Genomic DNA, 17,953 nt, shown 5'->3' with positions numbered 1-17,953 from the left:
GAGTTCCAGGACAGCCAGGGCTACACAGAGAAACCCTGTCCTGAAAAACCATAAATAAATAAATAAATAAATAAATAAATAAATAAATAAATAAATAAATAAAGTGTCTTTCCACTTCACAGTTGAAGAAATAGAGCCAATAAATTAACTAAGTTAAATGTCTTGCCCAAGGTCATAGCCAGTAAGCAGCATAGCCAGGTTCAAATCCAGACAGCGTAGGTTCCAGGGGCACATGAATTAACCAGCCCCACCCCCACCCCAACCCCCTACAGCATCCAGCAGCCTGGCTTCCATCTCCAGGCTACCAGCCCACTGTCCCCAGCCACACCCCTGAGACTCTATTGCTTGCCCCTTATCAGCTCCGTGCTCCTTCAGCTCCTTGTTTTGTTGCACTTCTGACTGCAGCTGGATCATCTGATCTATTGTTTGGTTCTTACTTTGTTTTTTGTTTTGTTGCTTTTTTGTTTTGTTTTTGGTTTGGTTTGGTTTTTCAAGACAGGGTTTCTCTGTGTAGCCCTGGCTGTCCTGGAACTCACTCTGTAGACCAGGCTGGCCTGGAACTCAGAAATCCACCTGCCTCTGCCTCCCAAGTGCTGGGATTAAAGGCGTGTGCCACCACTGCCAGGCATCTTTTTCATTTCTAGAAGGCCTACACTCCATAATATTTACTAGTAATATCTGACAATCTACATAGAAAATCCATTATTTAGATTCTTTCTATACCTGAGAGATTAAGTTATAATAAATGCATAAGAAAAAGATTGGCTATATCCAAGTAACCCTTGGGGTTTTTTGTTTGTTTGTTGAGATGAGGGCTCCATGGCCTGAAACTCTCCCAAGTAGGCTAGACTGGCACACAGTCCTCCAGCGATCTACCTGCTGCTCCCAGCTGACCACCTGCCCTCCTCTGCTGGTTTTGGCCACATCTGGCCTTCCATCATTGCTAACAGCCCTCCAGTTCATCTCAGTTCATGTCTTCTAGCCCAGAGACAGAAGCCCTCAACCTCCTTTCTGCCCTCTCCTCTCGTTACCTTGACTGTCCCTGGATGCTCAGCTTCTGCCCTAGCTATGATCCCTTGCTCTGATGATCCAGCACTCTTTCTCTTGAGGATCTCTAGTGCTGGAATGTCACCAAAACGGATAGGCTTGGTTTACAAAACAAAGCCTATGGGCAAAGTCTATGGGCAAAGCCTGGATGGATCATGCTCACAGCCTGTGGGGCCTGACTTTCCCAGGACACATAGGAGACTCGTGGGGATGGCTGCATGTATCAATTATCTGTTAATAAGCTCCGAGGCTCCAAAGGCCAGGGGCTGGCACCCAGGTACTAATGCCTCCAAGGCTCATGCCTGGTTCAAGTGAGCCCTGGAGATGAAGGAAACTAAAGAAATGGGCAGGAAATGACTCTGGGGCTTCTGGGGGAGTAACCAGAGGAGAGCATGGCCTCACCCTTCTTTAGCAAGGTCCCCAGGACTCGAGAGATCTCCAAGAGGACAGCAGTGCCACTGCTGGGGTCCACTGCCCCGTGTACCCAGCTGTCTCGGTGGTTTCCGTAGATCACGTATCGATCTGAAGGGAGGACCGGAGTCAGAGGGACAGAGAGGGGACAGCAGAGGGCAGGCAGGCCAAAGTGGGCTGTAACCAGGGCAGGACCCAGGAAGACTCAAGTATGGTGGGGCTCAGTACAAACAGGCTCACCAGGCTCCACAGCCCCCTGGATGATGCCCAGGACATTGGAAGAAGTCCTCAGCTCCAGCCTGTTGTGGACACTCACTTTCACCTCACTAGGGGTGGGATGAAGGATATAATTAGAACATAAGCCCTCTCCTGTCCTCCTATCAGACTCAGAGGAAAATGAAGTCAAGAGAGGGGAGGTGACACCATCAGGTACTTGCCCAGCAGGACCAAGAAAGGCAGGAAACAAAGCCTGCTCTCTGTCTCCTTAGCTTGGGAAGAGGGGACACCTTTTAGCCAGGAATGCTCAGATGAGGAAGCTGACAGTGGCCAGAAGTGCACTGCCCAGGTCCTGGAGCATGTTCCAGGTCCCAGCATGTAGTAGCTGAACTGGGAAGTGGGTGTGAGGGGCAGGGAGACCCCATGGGGTCTGGTGGGTCACTTCCTTTCAGTGAGGAATCCCCAAAGACTAAGCCATTTTGGAAAGGGCTGGGAGACCACCCTGAAGAGGGAAGAAGGAATGTTGGATAAGGAGGTATTAAGGGAAGAAGGGAATTGGGGAAAGGGAGGGAAGAGATGCCCTGCCTCACCTCCCAGCAGGGAAGCTTCCATTCGGCCCAAAGCCGGGTCCCAGCTTGTACTCACAGCCCAGGGCCCCCTGCCAGGAGGCAGGGGCAGAGGTTCCAGTGAGGTTACTGGGGAGGAGAGAGTGTCTGTGAGGGTGATTTCGGCATCTACAGGTGTCTAGGGTCAGGACACACTGGGCACAGGCTCACCAGAGCAGATCTTTTGCATCCTCAAAGCCGATAGGCTGGGTGGGAATTGGGGGGAATCCTGAGGTGTTGTGAGGATCCAGGCGGAAAGAAGAGGGGTGGGCTGGAAGGTAGGGGGTCAGAGGGTCCCCAAAATATTCATAGTAGGAGCCTCGCTCCACACCGGAAGGAGGCAGCCGCCAGGAGTTTGGAAAAGTTTCACTAGGCAAGCTCTTCCCGTCATTGATATCACCAGGGTCCGTGTACACCAGCACTCCGACAACTCCATGTTTGGCAGCATTAATGGCCTAGAGAAGGCAGAGCAAGCTATGTGTAAGTGACAGATGGGGACATGCCCTATGCCTCCTCCTCCTCCTTTCTCTACATGGAAATCAAAATTGCTGTCTTCCCATGAGCAAGATGATGTTTGCCCAAAACAGTTATGACAGAACTTCTTGGGCCACTAGGTATCCTGTGGTGGAATACTATGCAGGTATACAAAAGAGTGAGACGGGAGTCATCTCTGGTGGCTAAAGCCCGCAATCCCAGCACTCAGGAAGCAGAAGCAGAAGGACTGTTGTGCAGTTGAGGCTAAGCCAGGCCTACAGAGGGAGACTCAGTCTCAAACAAAAGAAGATGCTCACCCTTCATAGCAGCATTAGTCTCAGCAAAATGAGAGCAGCCCAAATGTCCATCCGTGTACCAGTGTATGAATGGATAAATAAGAAGATATATAGATATATTTGGAGACAGGGTTTTATGTAATGTAGCTAGCCACAAACTCTCTAAGTATCCAAGGATGGCCTTGAACTTCTGATCCTCCTGCCTCTCCCTCCCCAGTGCTAGGACATCCAGTTTTATGGGCTGCTGGGACTAGAATTTAGGGAGGGCCTTGTGCATGCCAAGAAACCACTCTACCAACTGAGCACACCCCCAGTGCAACAGTGGGATGCTCCTCCACCTTGGGAAGGAATAAAATCCCTCAGAGGGAGGGGAGGGAGCGGGTGCCAGAGTGAGCGAGGCCAGAGCAAGAGCAAGAAAGGGGGGGGGGAGAGAAGGAATAAAGTTTTCAAACAACCTCAAGAAACCTTAAAATGTTGAGCTAGGTGAAGTAAGTCAAATACAAAAAACAAAAACAAAAACAAACCATATTGCTGGTACAGTTTTGCATACCTTGTATCCTAGTACTCAGGGGGCAGAGGCAGGTCTCTGTGAATTAGAGGAGAGCCTGGTCTACACAGAAAGTTCCAAGATAGTCAGGGCTATAGAGAGAGACCTTGTCTCAACAAACAAACAGACAAACAACAACAAAAACACCACCAACAATAAAAAAGATGAATGTTGTAACTTGTAACTACATCTCAAAGGGATCAGACATCCTCTTCTGGCCACTAAATGTACCCACACAATATAAACATGCACAGACAGGCACATAGACAGACATACAAAACAAACTCTGAGGTCCTTTATCATTAAAAAAAAAAAAAAAAAAAGGCCTGGCAGTGGTGGTGGACACCTTTAATCCCAGCACTTGGGAGGCAGAGGCAGGTGGATTTCTGAGCTCGAAGCCAGCCTGGTCTACAGAGTGAGCTCCAGGACAGCCAGGGCTACACAGATAAACCCTGTCTCAAAAACAAAACAAAACAAAACAAAAACAAAAAACAAACAAACAAAAAATAAATAAAATAAAATGAATAAATAAGTGTTTTTTTAAGAAGGTTTAAGAAGAACTTTTAAAACATTTTAAAAATTTCACCAGTAGTGGAGAGACACCTAGCACTTGGGAGGCAGAGGCAGGCAGACCACTGTCCATGGCCAGCCTGGTCTACAGAGCGAGTTCCAGGACAGCCAGGGATATACAGAAAAACCCTGTCTTGAAAAAAAGAAAAGGGGGGCTGGTGAGATGGCTCAGTGGGTAAGAGCACCCGACTGCTCTTCCGAAGGTCCAGAGTTCAAATCCCAGCAACCACATGGTGGCTCACAACCATCCGTAACGAGATCTGACTCCCTCTTCTGGAGTGTCTGAAGACAGCTACAGTGTACTTACATGTAATAAATAAATAAATCTTTAAAAAAAATAAATAAAAAAATAAAGAAAAAAAGAAAAACAAAACAAAAATTCCAAAAATATCCAATCATGGTGGTGCATGCCTTTAATCCCAGTGCTCTGGAGGCAGAGGTAGGCGGATGTCTCTGGGTCTGGTCTACAAAGTCCCAGGACAGCCAGGGCTATAGAGAGTGACCCTGTCTTAAAGAAAGAAGAGAAGGAGCTGGGAAACAATTCAGAATCAAGAGCCTCTGGCCTGGGTTCTTGCCTCTCCTGCTGGCCCCTGTGGTATCAGGTGACACTAATGCTCCACCTCTTTCCACCCCAGCTGCTTCCTCTCTGTCCCCTTCCTCCTGATGTCCTGTCCACTGCTGGCCCTTCACCCAGATCCCTGCCTGGTGAATGCTACTCACCTTGGCCCCACGTCCCACGCCCCCGTAGCGAGTCAGAGCGATGGTGCCCTCGAGGTTGATTCCCTGATCCTCTAACTCCTTAAAGTCCTCTTCTGAACCTTGGTTGGCATAGACAAGGAGGCCCTGATCCGGAAAGCAGATATCTGTAGCCAGGTTTGCCCAAAGGCAGGTAACAAAGGGGTACAAAGATGGAGTAGCAGCCACAAGAATTTTGTTCCTGTCTCCCCACCTTACCCAAAGCTGTATGTACCTTAAAGGTGGTTACCCTCTTCTCTATCTCATGTCCCATACAAGACTTTGGGCAGGGACCACCATGACTGATGGAGGATAGGAATAAACAACCTGGGCAAGATCAGTGGAGGGGGTTTGAGGCTCCACTTGAAGAACTCCTCAGATGCCCCTGCTTCCGAGTGAGGAGGGAGAGAACCAAGGAGAGCTAGAATATCGTAGTATGTGGGGGGAGGGGGTCCCCAGCTCACCTTTGGAGTCCCAGGGGGAGCATAGGCAGCATAAGGTTGCAATACATTGGGCCCCGCCTGCTCCCCGGTCAGATTCTTCTCGAAGGGTTGGAAGGAGTGGAAGATTGTTCCATTGGGGCCCACTGAGTGAGAAGACAGAGTCAGCACTGCACCAGGCAGTGCTCTCACCACCCGACATTCCCGGACTTGACCTCACCGACTTCCACGCTGTTAGGCTGCTCTGCGTTGGGGAAGGAGAGCAGGACCCTATACTCATAGGTCTTGGCTGAGTCCAGCCCAGTCGCCGTATCCTTCCAGCGCCCCAGCAGCAGCTGCACCAGGGCTTCGTCCCGAGGGCTGGTGGCCACGTGTGGTTCCTTGGAGAGTTCTCTGCAGGGTGTGCGAGGGAGAGTGGAATGTATCAGTGGAAACCTCTGGCTAGCTAACAGGGATTTGTTTGAGCAGACCTACTTCTCACCGAAGGTTCTCTCGGATCCTGCTGGCATCTAGTTGTCCCATTACGGAGTCAAGGATGGCCAGGTCCAGGTCCTGGGAGTCTGAAGTACTGGAGGTCAGAGGGCCAGTTGCTTTGGGGATGGCAAAGTGCCCAAGGATGATCCCCAGCCCCAAGAGCGCGGCGGCCCCTACGGCCACCCCTAGTATTTTCACCCAGTGCATCCTGTGGAAACAGCCCTGCAGTCCTGGCTGAGATTCCTTATTTATGGGGTGCCGGGTTGGTTAACCATTACTCATGGGTGGTGATGTTCCTTTGCCCTATGGTGAAAAGCCAGGACATCCTGCAGGATCAGCAGGGAGTGGACACCTGGACCACATTTTGGCCTTCTCTGAAGGAACCAGGAAGATGCAGGGACACACTGCCGGCAAAGGGGGTGGTCCATTCCAGGTCTCCCTGCAAAACTGATACCATACCAGGCCTGGAAGTCAGAATCCTGAGTGCATACGGGGCCCTGTGACTGCCCCACTGTGAGCACCGTTACCTGCTGGGTCCTCACTGGGGTTGGTCAGTCCCTGACTGTTATCTTGCTGGCTTGAGTCAGTTTTTTAGTTCAAATGATGTCATTTTGTTAGACATGCTGTGTGATGTTAGACAATTCCCTTAGCTTCTCTGAGCCCATTTTCTTTGCTAGAAAATGGTGGTGATACTTTACAAAACCATGCTGCTGTCTTCATGAAGCAAGATGCCGCTGCTATAGAGATATTTAGCCCAGTGTCATAGCATGAAAGGAGGGAAGCCCAGCAGGACCGTCTGTTTCTGTCCCTCAGACAGTCCACCTTGTGGGAGGAATGGGACTTAAAGGGGGAGCCCACCGTACAAGCTAAATCAGGAACCCTACATCCCCCGGGCAGAGCAAGACTCACCATCCCAAAGTGGAATTTACCCATCATCCTTTCTTTTATTTTTTTCAAAGACAAAATCTCATTTTGCAGCCTGCGCTGGCCTACAACTCTGTAGATCAGGCTAGTAACACACTCACAAACATCTGCCAGGCAGGAAAACCCTTTCAGCTGGAATTAGAGGCTGTTCCACCATGTCTGTCCTTATCCATCTTATCTGTCCCTCCCACCATCCTCTTTCTCCTCCACCACCACTTCCTCCTCCTTCCCATCCTCCTCCACCATCCAGCTGCTTATCCATCTTCCTCTCATGCAGCCGCCTTCCCCTTCCATTCTTCCATTTACCCACTTAATCCCACTGCCCTCCCCCTCCATCCGCTATACTCCCTCCTCTGCTATACCCTCCCTTACTCACTCAGCTCTGGGCCCTGGGGAAGCAAAGTCCAGCCTGAGAGAGACACAGGCTTGATGATTATCAGGGCCCAGGCGATGGCCTTGGGTCTTATCAGAAGATTGCCAATTTAGAGAGCACATGCCTTCCTTAAAGAGGAACTAGTTGCTAAGGTTAGATGATAAACTGAGCCATAGAGGGTCTGATGACACCCAGGGCATAGCCACACCCTGTCCTGGAAAGAGTTCATTCTTTGAACATTTGAAGGCACAGGCAGACACATAGACAAGAGTGAGTGCAGTTTTGCTTGTGTCTGGCTTGTGTCTCAGAGCATGGTGAACCACATCTGTATGTACAGCATTGGAGAAATCACCTCAAGCCAGGCACAGCCCACTAGAGGTGAAAGCAAGAGGACTGGAAGCTCAAGACCTAGGAAACAGTGAGTTCGAGGCAGCCCTTATGAGACCCTGTCTAAAATAGGAAGTGCTGAGAAGAAGGCTCAGTCAGTGAAGTGCCTCTGTGCAAGCCTGAGGACCTGGGTCCCATCCCCAGTACTTCTTTCTGTACAAGTTGGGCATGCTAGCTTATGTCTATAACCCCTACCCCAGGGTTAGGAAAGTGGAGCGGGAATCCTCAGGGTCTGCTGGCCAGCCAATATCACCAAATCAGAGAGCCCCAGGCTCAGGGAAAGACCCTATCTCAAAAAGTGAGACGGAGGGGCTGGAGGAATGGCTCAGCTTGTGGAGGACCCAGGTTCAGTTCCCAGAACCAAAATGGTGGCTCTGCACCAGTCACCACTAACTTCACTTCCAGAGGATCTGTTTCTCTTCTTCTGACCTCTGCAGGCACCAGCAGGCACACAGCGCACAGATACACATGCAGACAAAACACCCATACACATACACATAAATAAATCCTAAAGGTGATGAATAAAGATACTGACTGACTTCTGACCTACACAGATACATGCACTCATGTACACACACACACACACACACACACACACACTGATGCACATACAATGCTCTATAAACAAGGAGGAAATCAGCTCTAGCTGTTGGAATCATTTGGTGTGCACACTTCCACAGACACTGGGACACTTTGCCTGACTGGACACTGAACATTCTCGACTGTGAGCATTGGAGAGAGATAAAGCGTGTGAGGTGAGCTCCCTCCACCCCACCCCCATCTCTGGTGGGACAGCCACCACGCTCCTCTCCCTTCTCTGTCTCCTGGCTCAGCCTGTGACCCCTCATCCTCTTTGGGGAAAGACACATGATGGTTACACTTGGTGCCTGTGCAGGAGTGTCACATGACACTGGGGGGCATCAGGCACAGAAGGTATAGAACAAGCCTTACATTTGGGAATGTCTGTTTAGACCTCAGCAAGCAGCTGGATCTAGCTTCAACTCCTAATGATCTCTCTGAGCACAACCAGAAAACCATCTTAAGCATTGTCAAGTCATAAAACAGGCCCTTCTGTCCCGTTGTCCTGGCTGGGCCCACAGATAACAGTCTTATATCCTCTTCTCTCTGCCTTTAAAATACTAGTTACTTGGGTTAGGCAGTGGTGATGCACACCTTTGATCTCAGCACTCAGGAGGCAGAGGCAGGTGAATCTGTGAGTTGCAGGCCAGCCTGGTCTACAGAATTAGTTCCAGGACAGCCAAGGCTACCCAGAGAAACCATGGTCTCAAAAGACCAACCAACCAATCAAAAATCAAACCAAACCAAAAACAATGCCCTCCCCCAAACCTCACTTATTTAGATGTATGTGTTCATACGACAGCAAGCATGTGCAAGTCAGGAGATAACCTTTGGTGGTAGGGTTAGTCCTTTCATTAGGAAATCAAACACAGGTAAAAGGTAAAAACGTAATCAGTCATTGAGCTATGCTGCCAGCTCCCTCTCCTCTCCCTGCCCACAGCCTTCTCCCTGCCCAGCCCACAGCTGACCACTGCTTCTCAGGTCACTGCTCTGATGCTCAGCCTCCTAGCCCTGGCTCATCCCCTGTCCTCTTGGTATCACTGCAGAGCAAGCAGTCCATGTCCCCACCTGAGGTCAGCCTCCACCCTGGGACCTGGAGCACAGCCCAGTAGGTGTGACTCAGCAGGTCCTACTCCCTCCTACTCCTGTGCACAAGCATTCACACACATATATGTGATACATGTGCACATGACATGCATACATACATATATATTACACACACACCACCACCACCACCACCAACAACAACAACAAAACAAACTTGTTTCCCCTAGGCCTTTCAAGCCAGACAGTGGGCTGATAACCATAATTCACTAGGATATATCACACTGAATCCTTGGACCCAGCTAGAGCCTATGAGGTATGCACTATCATCAGCTGTGCTACAGACAAAGTCTGTCCAGTCATGGTCCCACAGATGTGGTTAGAACAGAGAACAGGGATGAGGCTGCAGCCCCATGCTCACTCCGAAGATGTCCAGCATCTCTTGGCTCTGCACTTCCCAGGAGATGGCACCAGATGGGACATACGAAGGTTTGTCTCTCAGCCCAGTGTCTTGAGGACAGTGGGGTCTGGAGGATTGTACATGGTGCTTTAGCACACACAAAACTTTCTTTGGACTACCAAATCTGGGGGAGCTGTGTGTAAACTGAGAGACCTTGTAAAACCATCACAGCTTCCCTGTGGGACTTGGGTTTGAACAACTTTTAGGCTGGTACTGCCAGGCAGTGTCAACAGGAGTGGCCACAGGGACTGAGTTTAAGCATCACAAGCTGGGAACTGGAGGGCCAGGGGGATTAGGGACACCTATACTCCTGTGCCTGAAAGCTAGCTGGGGGCTCTCTAATTCACTTGATTGCTAGCAGCCCAGCAGCCTTGGTAGTGCCTAAAAGCCTACGTTCCTGGGTTCCCAGGCCTGAGGGCTTTCAGAGGGAATGAGGCAGTCAGGTTACAATGATGTCTGCTCGTGAGGGAATACCTTACGTTAAGGTATTCCTTCCCAAGAACCCCTCGACCTTTCCAGAGTTTTCCTCAGTCTATATTTACTCTGCTTTAAAAGAGAGAAGCATGATACAGACCACTTCAGTCTTGTCTGTTCCTAAGCTCCATCTTGTTTCTTACTAGGCAAGGAAAATAACCTTTATTTGCAGAACAAGGCGTTTGATTGTGAGTTTCTGGAGTTTGAGTTCCCACCCAATGGGAAACTAAGATATTTGAATAATAACAATTATAAAAATGATGCCATGGTCAGAAAAAGAGGCTTGCTTACATAAAAGTGGGATGGAACAATCAGTAATTGCTGACTGTGAACTCCTGAGAAGAGGATGTGCTGTGGACTCCTCCTGACTAAGCTGACAAGAGCTGGAAATCACCATCAGTAATTGGTTGCAGGCCAGAGAGATGGTTCAGCTAGCCATACACGCCTCGGGACTTAAGTGTGCTCCCTGCAGCCCACATAAAGGTGAACAGAGAGAACTCTACAGACTTGTCCTCTGACCTCCACAAGCATTGTGCCATACATGCCTCCCCCTTAATTAAAACAAAATGTCTTCCTTATTTTTTTAAAAGAATTATTTATTTTATTTATATGAGTACACTGTAGCTGTCTTCAGACACACCAGAAGAGCGCATTCGATCCCATTACACATGGTTATGAGCCACCATGTGGTTACTGGGAACTGAACCCAGGACCTCTGGAAATTTTCTTCCTTAGTAATATCAAGCAATCTAACGGTCCAAAAGACCTATGAACACTTTATTTTAAAGTATTTAGTCTCCAGTCCTATTGGATTATACTTCAAGATTGAGCCAATCTAAATTGACAAATGTAGACACAAAGGAGGTGGGAATAGGTTTAATATAATTGGGGAAAATTTATATATATTGGGATTTCTTTGTGTAGCCCTGGCTGTCCTGGAACTCACTTTGTAGACCAGGCTGGCCTCGAGCTCAGAAATCCGCCTGCCTCTGCCTCCCAAGTGCTGGGATTAAAGGCGTGCACCACCACGCCCAGCTGGGAAATGTTTTATATACAATAAATCAGTCTCTAATAAATGTGGAAGGATGTCCTTAGTCTGATAAGTAGTTTCACCATTGAACTGTTGGCCAAAGCATCCCTGGTCAACATTGTTACCGCATGCTTCCCTTAGGGAGACTAAGGCTCACTGTACCACCGGGCCGCTGGTCAAGGACTGGCAGGAAGTGGTTCTCAGGGGAAGCTGGGAGCCCCCTGCAACCATCAGATGAAGATGGGGCCTCTGAAGAGGTGGACTGTAGAGTTAAAGGTGTGAGTTCTGCTCAGCCTAAGCTGAATCAGGGTCAGATGTGCCCGCTCAAGTGTCCCCTCAGCCACTGTGCTTGAAACAGTCCCCAGGGTACTTCAAAGTTATACAGAGGCAAGAGGGGCTTCGCTGTGTTAGTGTGTGCGTGCCTAGCCCAGCAGGCCTTGGGTTTGATTCACTACACTGTGGGTGGCTGGAGGAGGAGCCACAAGCAGGGAACTCCTTCAGGTTGGTGGTGCAGGTCCAAGAGCAGGAAGAGGTGGCCCGACTCCCATGCTCCCTCATTCTAGGGTTTCCTGTCCTCAGGAAGCTTTCTTGGAGGATTAGAGAGGAAGTCCAGCGCAGGCTCCATAACATTAAGAGATTATTTTCTAAAATGGATTAGGATGCAATCGACTTTCACCACAGGCTTCCTCCCCCAGCTTCTCTCTCCTTATAACCCTGCTATTCTTTTTTCTTTTTTTTTTAAGATTTATTTATGTATACTAGTACACTGTTGCTGTCCTCAGACACACCAGAAGAGGGCACTGGATCCCATTTCAGGTGGTTGTGAGCCACCATGTGGTTGCTGGGAATTGAACTCAGGTCCTCTAGAACAGCCAGTGCTCTTAACTACTAAACCATCTCTCCAGCCCCCTGCCCCCTGCTATCCCTGCTATTTTTGATATGCTCATTCTCTCTCTCTCTCTCTCTCTCTCCCTTCCCTCCCTCCCTCCCTCCCTCCCTCCCCTTTCACTATGCTACTCTATCTCCTGCGAGTTCCCCTCTCTCATAGATAGCCCTGGTTGTGTCCAGTTTACTTTTTTCCACTCTCTGCTCCGGACTCTTTCAAATGCCTCTGGCTGTCCTCGCTCTCATCTCTACAATCAAAGCTTTCTCTTAACCACACCATGGAGGTCACGCTGTCAGTTTAGACAGGTATCCGGAGCTGTCTTGGCTACTTTGTGGGTTCTTCTTTCTTCCACCCTTCTTCATCTCTTTTCTTATAACCTTTCAAGCCCCTAACACTAGAGAAAAAGATAGAAGTGCAGAGACATCCGTGAATAAAGTCAGGAGTTAGGCTACTTCCTGTGGATTAGGGAAGTCAAGTCCCCTGAGACAAGTATCACTGTCCGGACATCTAATTTCTTCTTTTTGTTTTCTTCTATACTCACAATTACTTAACAAATCACAATCAACAACAACCAACCACCCACCCACACTACCTCTCAGCAGCCTTAACACTTGTATATCCTCAGAAAAGTCCCCAGAAATCCAAATGCCATCACACAATTGCAGAAACTATCTGCAGCTGGCAAATTCATGCCCCTGCTAGAGCATGAGGCAAATCACAGCTGCTGTGGACTGAAGCAGCCCCATATCCACACCTTGGGTTAAAATGAAAACATATTCTTACAATATTTCTATTTTTTTTTTAAAGAAACCAAATCCAAAAATTCTCACTCCAGGTATCTTTGCTATTTCCACACTGCATGGGCCCAGCAGGTTAGCTGACCTGAGGGATTCTGGTCTCTACCTCTCATCTCCCCTTGGGAGTGCTGGGATAACGACCTCTCCTCATGCTATGCATCCCACCGTTATGTGGATTTTGGAGATTCCAGCTCAGGTACTTCAGTTTGAGTGACAAGAACTTCATTACTTGAGTCATCTCCCCAGGCTTTAGAAGGTAGGACTTCTGAGCCGGGAATGGTGACGCACGTCTTTAATACCAGTACTTGGGAGGCAGAGGCAGGCGGATTTCTGAGTTCGAGGCCAGCCTGGTCTACAGCGTGAGTTCCAGGACAGCCAGGGCTACACAGAGAAACCCTGTCTCGAAAAACAAAAAAAAAAAAAAAAAAACAAAAACAAAAAGAAAGAGAGAAAGAGAGAGAGAACGTAGGAGTAGGTAGGTGTTCCCTTCACACATACACTTTGTCTCTCACTTTAGGAATTGTGGGAGCCTAGTGAGGCTCCCCAGGCTGGGCACACACTGAAAGGCAAAGCCCTTAAGCAGTCACAGCCCAAATCTAAATGCATCTCTAAACCCTTGGGAATTCTTACCATCTTCCTGCTCCACACCCCATGACCTACAAAAGAGGTTCTTCGCAACCTTAGTCTGTACTCTGAAATCTTGATTGAGTCTGAAGGCAGCACTATGGGAGTTAGGAAGGTCCAGAGACCTAGCTCTCAGATCCCCTGGATGTCCACCTCACCCAAGGCTCTGCAATTCAGTGGTGATCTTTATTGCTGGGGCTTAAAGAGGGGCTGACTGGTGGAGCATTCCTGTGGAATTTTCTGGGGATGAGGTGGCTTCTGGCAAAGGTATGGGAGTGTCAAAGGAGTAGTGCAGGCCAGGAGCCCTCTTCGGTTGCTCAAGAGGTTGGACTTCCTCCTGGGTAGCCCCTGCTTCCTCCTGGGTAGCCCCTGCTTCCTCCTGGGTAGCCCCTGCTTCCTCCTGAGTGGCCTCTGCTTGCTGACTTATCCTTGCTTTCTTTTGAATGTCCCTCTGCTTTGACTTGGGAGTTTTCATCTGTTTCCTGGGTGAGCCTGGATTCCTCTGGGATGATCAGAATGCTCTCCAGGTCCTCATACACCACGGTAGGCTAGGACAAAGGGTTACAAGAACTAACGTGGGTGGCCAACCAGCAGGACTAAGTTCAGCCTCAGGAGCAAAGGGGCAAGGCTTGGGGTGGGGAGGAGCCAAGGCAAAGAATAGCTCTTGGGCTGAGGGTCTCACCAAGTTCTCTAGCTTTTCTTCAAGGGCCAGGTTTTCCCTTTGGTTAGCGTACAGTGATTCCTCAAGCCTAGGAGAAAGGAGAGCCCCCTGAGCCCCAGGAACCCCTAAAATACACACACTTCCTGCAATAGCTCTGTCGCTGGTGCCTCCCTCCCACATCACCATTGCAGAGGAAACTGGTCCTCCCATATAACCTGCATAAACAGCCCAGAAAAACCAATCCTCTTCTTTTTCTTTTTTGTTATTTCTGAGGCAATGTCTTACCACATAGTCCTGGCTGTCCTGGAACTCACTATGTAGACAAGACTGGCCTCAGACACACAGACCTGCCGGCCTCAGCCTCCTGGTGCTGGGATGTAGTGTGGACTACCAGGACCAGCATTTTCTCTAAGACTTACTTATCTCCACTGAGTAGTGGTAGTGCACACCTTAAATCCCAGCAGAGGCAAGTGGATATCTGTAAATTACAGGCTAGCCTGGTCTACAGAGTGAGTTCCAGGACAGGCAGGACTACACAGAGAAACCCTGTCTTGAAAAGCAAACAAAGATTGACTTAGTTTATGAGTGTTTTGTCTGTCCCTGCGTCTGGTGCCCCCAGCAAGTGAGAAGAGGGAGCAGATTCCCTGGAATTAAAGTTGTAGATAGTTGTGAATCTCTATGTGGATGCTGGGATTTCAACCTAGATCCTCTGTAAGAGCAGCCAGTGCAGACACTGAACTTTTTTTTTTTTTTTCCAAGACAGGGTTTCTCTGTGTAGCCCTGGCTGTCCTGGAATTTATTCTGTAGACCAGGCTGGCCTTGAACTCAGAAATCCGCCTGTCTCTGCCTCCCAAGTGCTGGGATTAAAGGTGTGCGCCACCACTGCCCGGCATTTTTTGGACACTGAACTCTTGATTCTTCTCTTTCCATCTCTCACTGCTGACTTTGGACACACACAGTCTTACCTAGATGTACAATACTGAGATCTGAAGCATAGCTTCCTCAAAGGCAAATGCTTAACCACCCGATCTACATGCTCAACCTTCCTCATTTATTCATACCAAGATCTCATGTAGCCCAGGCTGGCCTGCAATTCTCAAAGAGAGGAAGATGTTGAACACCTGATCTTCCTGTTTCCATCTCCAAATGCTGGGGTTACAGCTACTCACCCATAGCCAACTCTTCTTAAGCAGGCTGCTTCTTACCTGGGTGGCAGTCTCCATGGAGCAGGGAAGAAGGCTGGCCATCTCTTTGAGCTCTCTAAGGCCTGGTTCAGGACTCTCAAAGTTTCTAGCCTGAATCAGCCCTGCCTGAGAGCTCAGTACCAGAAGTGTGTGAGTGGAAACAGGCATTGTTCAGATCCAGGGTCAAAGGCATGGAGCACTGAGGAGAGCCATCACTTCCATCCTTGACCTCTGTTGCCAGGAGGAATTGAATGGACCCCCAGCTCCATTGGCTGACATCACAGAACAGAACCCCTCTACCACCAGCTACCCATCTAGTTCTTTGACAGTTAAAGTTAAGAATGCTCAATGCATCAGACTCCTGCCACTCAGCCATGGCTATGGTCACTAACGGGTGGGACAGATCCTGGTCCTGTAGGATACTTGTGCTTAAGAGTCGGCCCTGACAGAATAAAGACAACAGAAAAGACAGCCAGAGAATTCAAGGAAAGCGGAGACCCAAAGCCACAGCAGCAGCCCAAGCCCTTGGCTAAGAACTAGATCTGACTTCCCCAACCTGTCCTGCAAACTTTGCCCCACTGGTCTGTCCCTGAAACTCACCTCCTGCAGTCCCTTTGCAAATGCTCTATTTCTTCTGAGGTCCGTCTAGGGCCCCAGTCATCCTCATCAATGAACTGATTCTCATATATGTCTGTGTCCCTGGGGAGGTAAGAGTCGGACCTCAGGGTCTGGAGACCAGCTGTGTGTTCCCAGCCTGAGACCCAGCCCCATCAGTCACGTGTGGACTTTCCGCTGTTCAGCCCAAAGCTTAATCCTAGCACAGGTTTGAATGGTTTTAGGTGGGGGTTGTCTTTCAAGTTCCTCAATAATAGCCACTCACGCACAGACACACCATTCAGGCAGCCTTACGTCGTCTCATCGTCTATGGGCTCCGGAGTGTTCAGGAGCGTGAACAGGAATGTGACAGTAGGTTCCGGCTGCTCATCCAATGCTGGCTCTGAAGATGGCTTTGCAGAGAAGGTGCCTTGGTGACTGAAATGGTATGAGGCTTCCAACCCAAGAGCCAGCCCTCCCTCCCCTGTCCACCTCTCTTCTCTAGAGGAATTAGATCTCTGTGGCCCTTGGCTTCGGTCGGGGAGGAACAGGGGAAAGGACAGGACAAATGAGGTTTGTTTCCGAGGGGACTGAGCTGCTGAGGACCCAAGATGCTCCACAGCGAGGAGTCTGAGCATCAGGAACACAAGTCTTAGCCTAGCCTAAGGAAGAGTTTCTGCAGCTGCCTATCTTCCTTGCCTTCTGTCTTAGGGTCAACAGTAGATGAGGGAGCCCCCAGGGCTTTGCTGTCACCTCTATAGTGGGCTCCCCGGAGTCCTTAGGTTCTTCTAGCTGTGGCTCAGCAGGCTGCATGGCTGTTTTCAAGGCCTGCTTGGAGTGGATACTCTGCCTGCCTGCGGAAGACTGAGGGAGACACAGACCTGGTTGATGATCCTGCTTCCCCAATCCCTTGGCTTGCCTTTTCTAACAGGCTTGGTTTTCTTGGGATCAGAACTGATCTCAGTAGTGATGGTCTAGAGCCCGTTACCAGCAATATTCAGCAAGCCAGAGGCGCCAGAGCCAGCACCACCAGAACAAGGCCCAGCCCAGATGGTAAAGCCCTCAGCAAGTACAATATGGGATGCCCAGTGTTGATGGTTAATATTGTCACCTTGACAATCTACAATCACCTAGGAGACACATTTCCTGGCATGCCTCTGAAGGAGTTCCTAGAGAGGGTTAACTGAGGAACATAACCCCCTCTTGGAGGATACTCTGCTCCATGGGCGGGTCCTAGACAGAATGAAAAGCAAAAAGAGGCCTGAGCACGGGCATTTGTCTCGCCCTGTATCTACTTGACCAGATTCCTCAAGGCCTGCTGCCATTGCTTCCTGTGTGATGGACTATACCCTCAGACTGTGAGACAAGACAAATCCTTCCTTACTGAGCTATTTTAAGAAAAAAAAAAAAAAAAAAAAAAAAACAATAAAAGATGCACAAAGCTATTTTAAAAAAAAAAAAAAAAAAAAAAAAGCAATCAATACACCCAGCTCCTTAATTGCCACTGTGAGCAGGCGCAGGTGCGCGTGCGCATGCTCTGTGCGTGGAGGTGAGAAGAGTTCTCAGCATCTGCTCTTTTCTTCCATCAGTGACTTCAAGGAACAAACTTGGGGTTGTCAGGCTTGTTTGGTTGAGGTTTTTACACCTTGAGTCACCTCCAGAGTTCACAGCCATCTCCAGGGTATAAAATTCTATTACACCCCAAAAAGGAACATTTTAGGCATAGCTGTAGTCTTAGTACTGAGAAGTGGAGGCAGGAAAGTAAAGAATTTAAGGCCGACTTTCAGGTAAACAACTGTGTAAAGGCCTGGGTTATGTGCAGACAGACAAAATCCTAAACAAAGCACAGTAAGCGAAGGGCCCAAGCGCCATCCATCTTTGCCCTGCTTCTTTCTCAGTGCCCAGCTGACACTGCAGGTGGAGGTGATTTCCAACTCACACAACAGCAGTGTTCCTTTAAATATTATCACCGCCTCTCCCCTCTCCCAGCCATTGTGGGTTTTTTTGTTTTGTTTTCTGTTTTTGCTTTTTTTTTTTTTTTTTTTTTTTTTTTTTTTTTTTTTTTTTTTTTTTTTTTTTTTAAGATTTATTTATTTATTATATGTAAGTACACTGTAGCTG

The 17,953-nt window shown here is 48.9% G+C and overlaps 2 protein-coding genes across 3 annotated transcripts in view; both read right to left on the bottom strand.

Moving 5' to 3' along the window:
- Window positions 1-6,022, bottom strand: part of Naaladl1 (N-acetylated alpha-linked acidic dipeptidase like 1) — a 10,294-nt gene extending 4,272 nt beyond the window's left edge. Inside the window, exons 1-8 of the mRNA XM_021152416.1 lie at window positions 5,823-6,022; window positions 5,562-5,734; window positions 5,366-5,487; window positions 4,887-5,009; window positions 2,451-2,734; window positions 2,265-2,369; window positions 1,699-1,784; window positions 1,450-1,569 (exon numbers count right to left, since the gene is read on the bottom strand). Of these exons, the coding sequence (XP_021008075.1) occupies window positions 1,450-1,569; window positions 1,699-1,784; window positions 2,265-2,369; window positions 2,451-2,734; window positions 4,887-5,009; window positions 5,366-5,487; window positions 5,562-5,734; window positions 5,823-6,022 (1,213 nt within the window). The remainder of the gene's footprint in view (window positions 1-1,449; window positions 1,570-1,698; window positions 1,785-2,264; window positions 2,370-2,450; window positions 2,735-4,886; window positions 5,010-5,365; window positions 5,488-5,561; window positions 5,735-5,822) is intronic.
- Window positions 6,023-13,563: 7,541 nt separating this feature from the next.
- On the bottom strand, window positions 13,564-16,918 carry LOC110286114. 2 transcript variants are annotated; one of them, XM_021152577.1, is made up of 6 exons: window positions 16,821-16,918; window positions 16,586-16,696; window positions 16,148-16,245; window positions 15,839-15,937; window positions 14,076-14,142; window positions 13,564-13,941 (listed from the first exon to the last, which is right to left on the bottom strand). In XM_021152577.1, exons 2-6 carry the CDS (start codon window positions 16,643-16,645, stop codon window positions 13,711-13,713), a joined length of 555 nt encoding a protein of 184 aa, XP_021008236.1. In that variant the 5' UTR covers window positions 16,646-16,696; window positions 16,821-16,918; the 3' UTR covers window positions 13,564-13,710. The 2 variants fall into 2 exon arrangements, with proteins under 2 accessions (XP_021008236.1, XP_029328729.1); XM_029472869.1 differs by lacking the exon at window positions 15,839-15,937 and having other exon boundaries at window positions 13,577-13,941; window positions 16,821-16,907.
- Between the last annotated feature and the right edge of the window lie 1,035 nt (window positions 16,919-17,953).

The sequence above is a fragment of the Mus caroli genome, chromosome 19, assembly GCF_900094665.2.
Source record: "Mus caroli chromosome 19, CAROLI_EIJ_v1.1, whole genome shotgun sequence".
Lineage (NCBI taxonomy): Eukaryota > Metazoa > Chordata > Mammalia > Rodentia > Muridae > Mus > Mus caroli.
This window is presented reverse-complemented; position numbering and strand designations above follow the sequence as displayed.

Excerpts from the sequence above, each read along its gene's own strand:
- LOC110286114 (XM_021152577.1), bottom strand. The coding sequence starts at position 16,645 with ATGCAGCCTGCTGAGCCACAGCTAGAAGAACCTAAGGACTCCGGGGAG. Across the intron at positions 14,143-15,838 it reads TTGCAAAGGGACTGCAGGAG|GCTTGAGGAATCACTGTACG; the intron begins GTGAGTTTCAGG and ends CCTTTCTCCTAG. Across the intron at positions 13,942-14,075 it reads AAGAAAAGCTAGAGAACTTG|CCTACCGTGGTGTATGAGGA; the intron begins GTGAGACCCTCA and ends CCTTTGTCCTAG.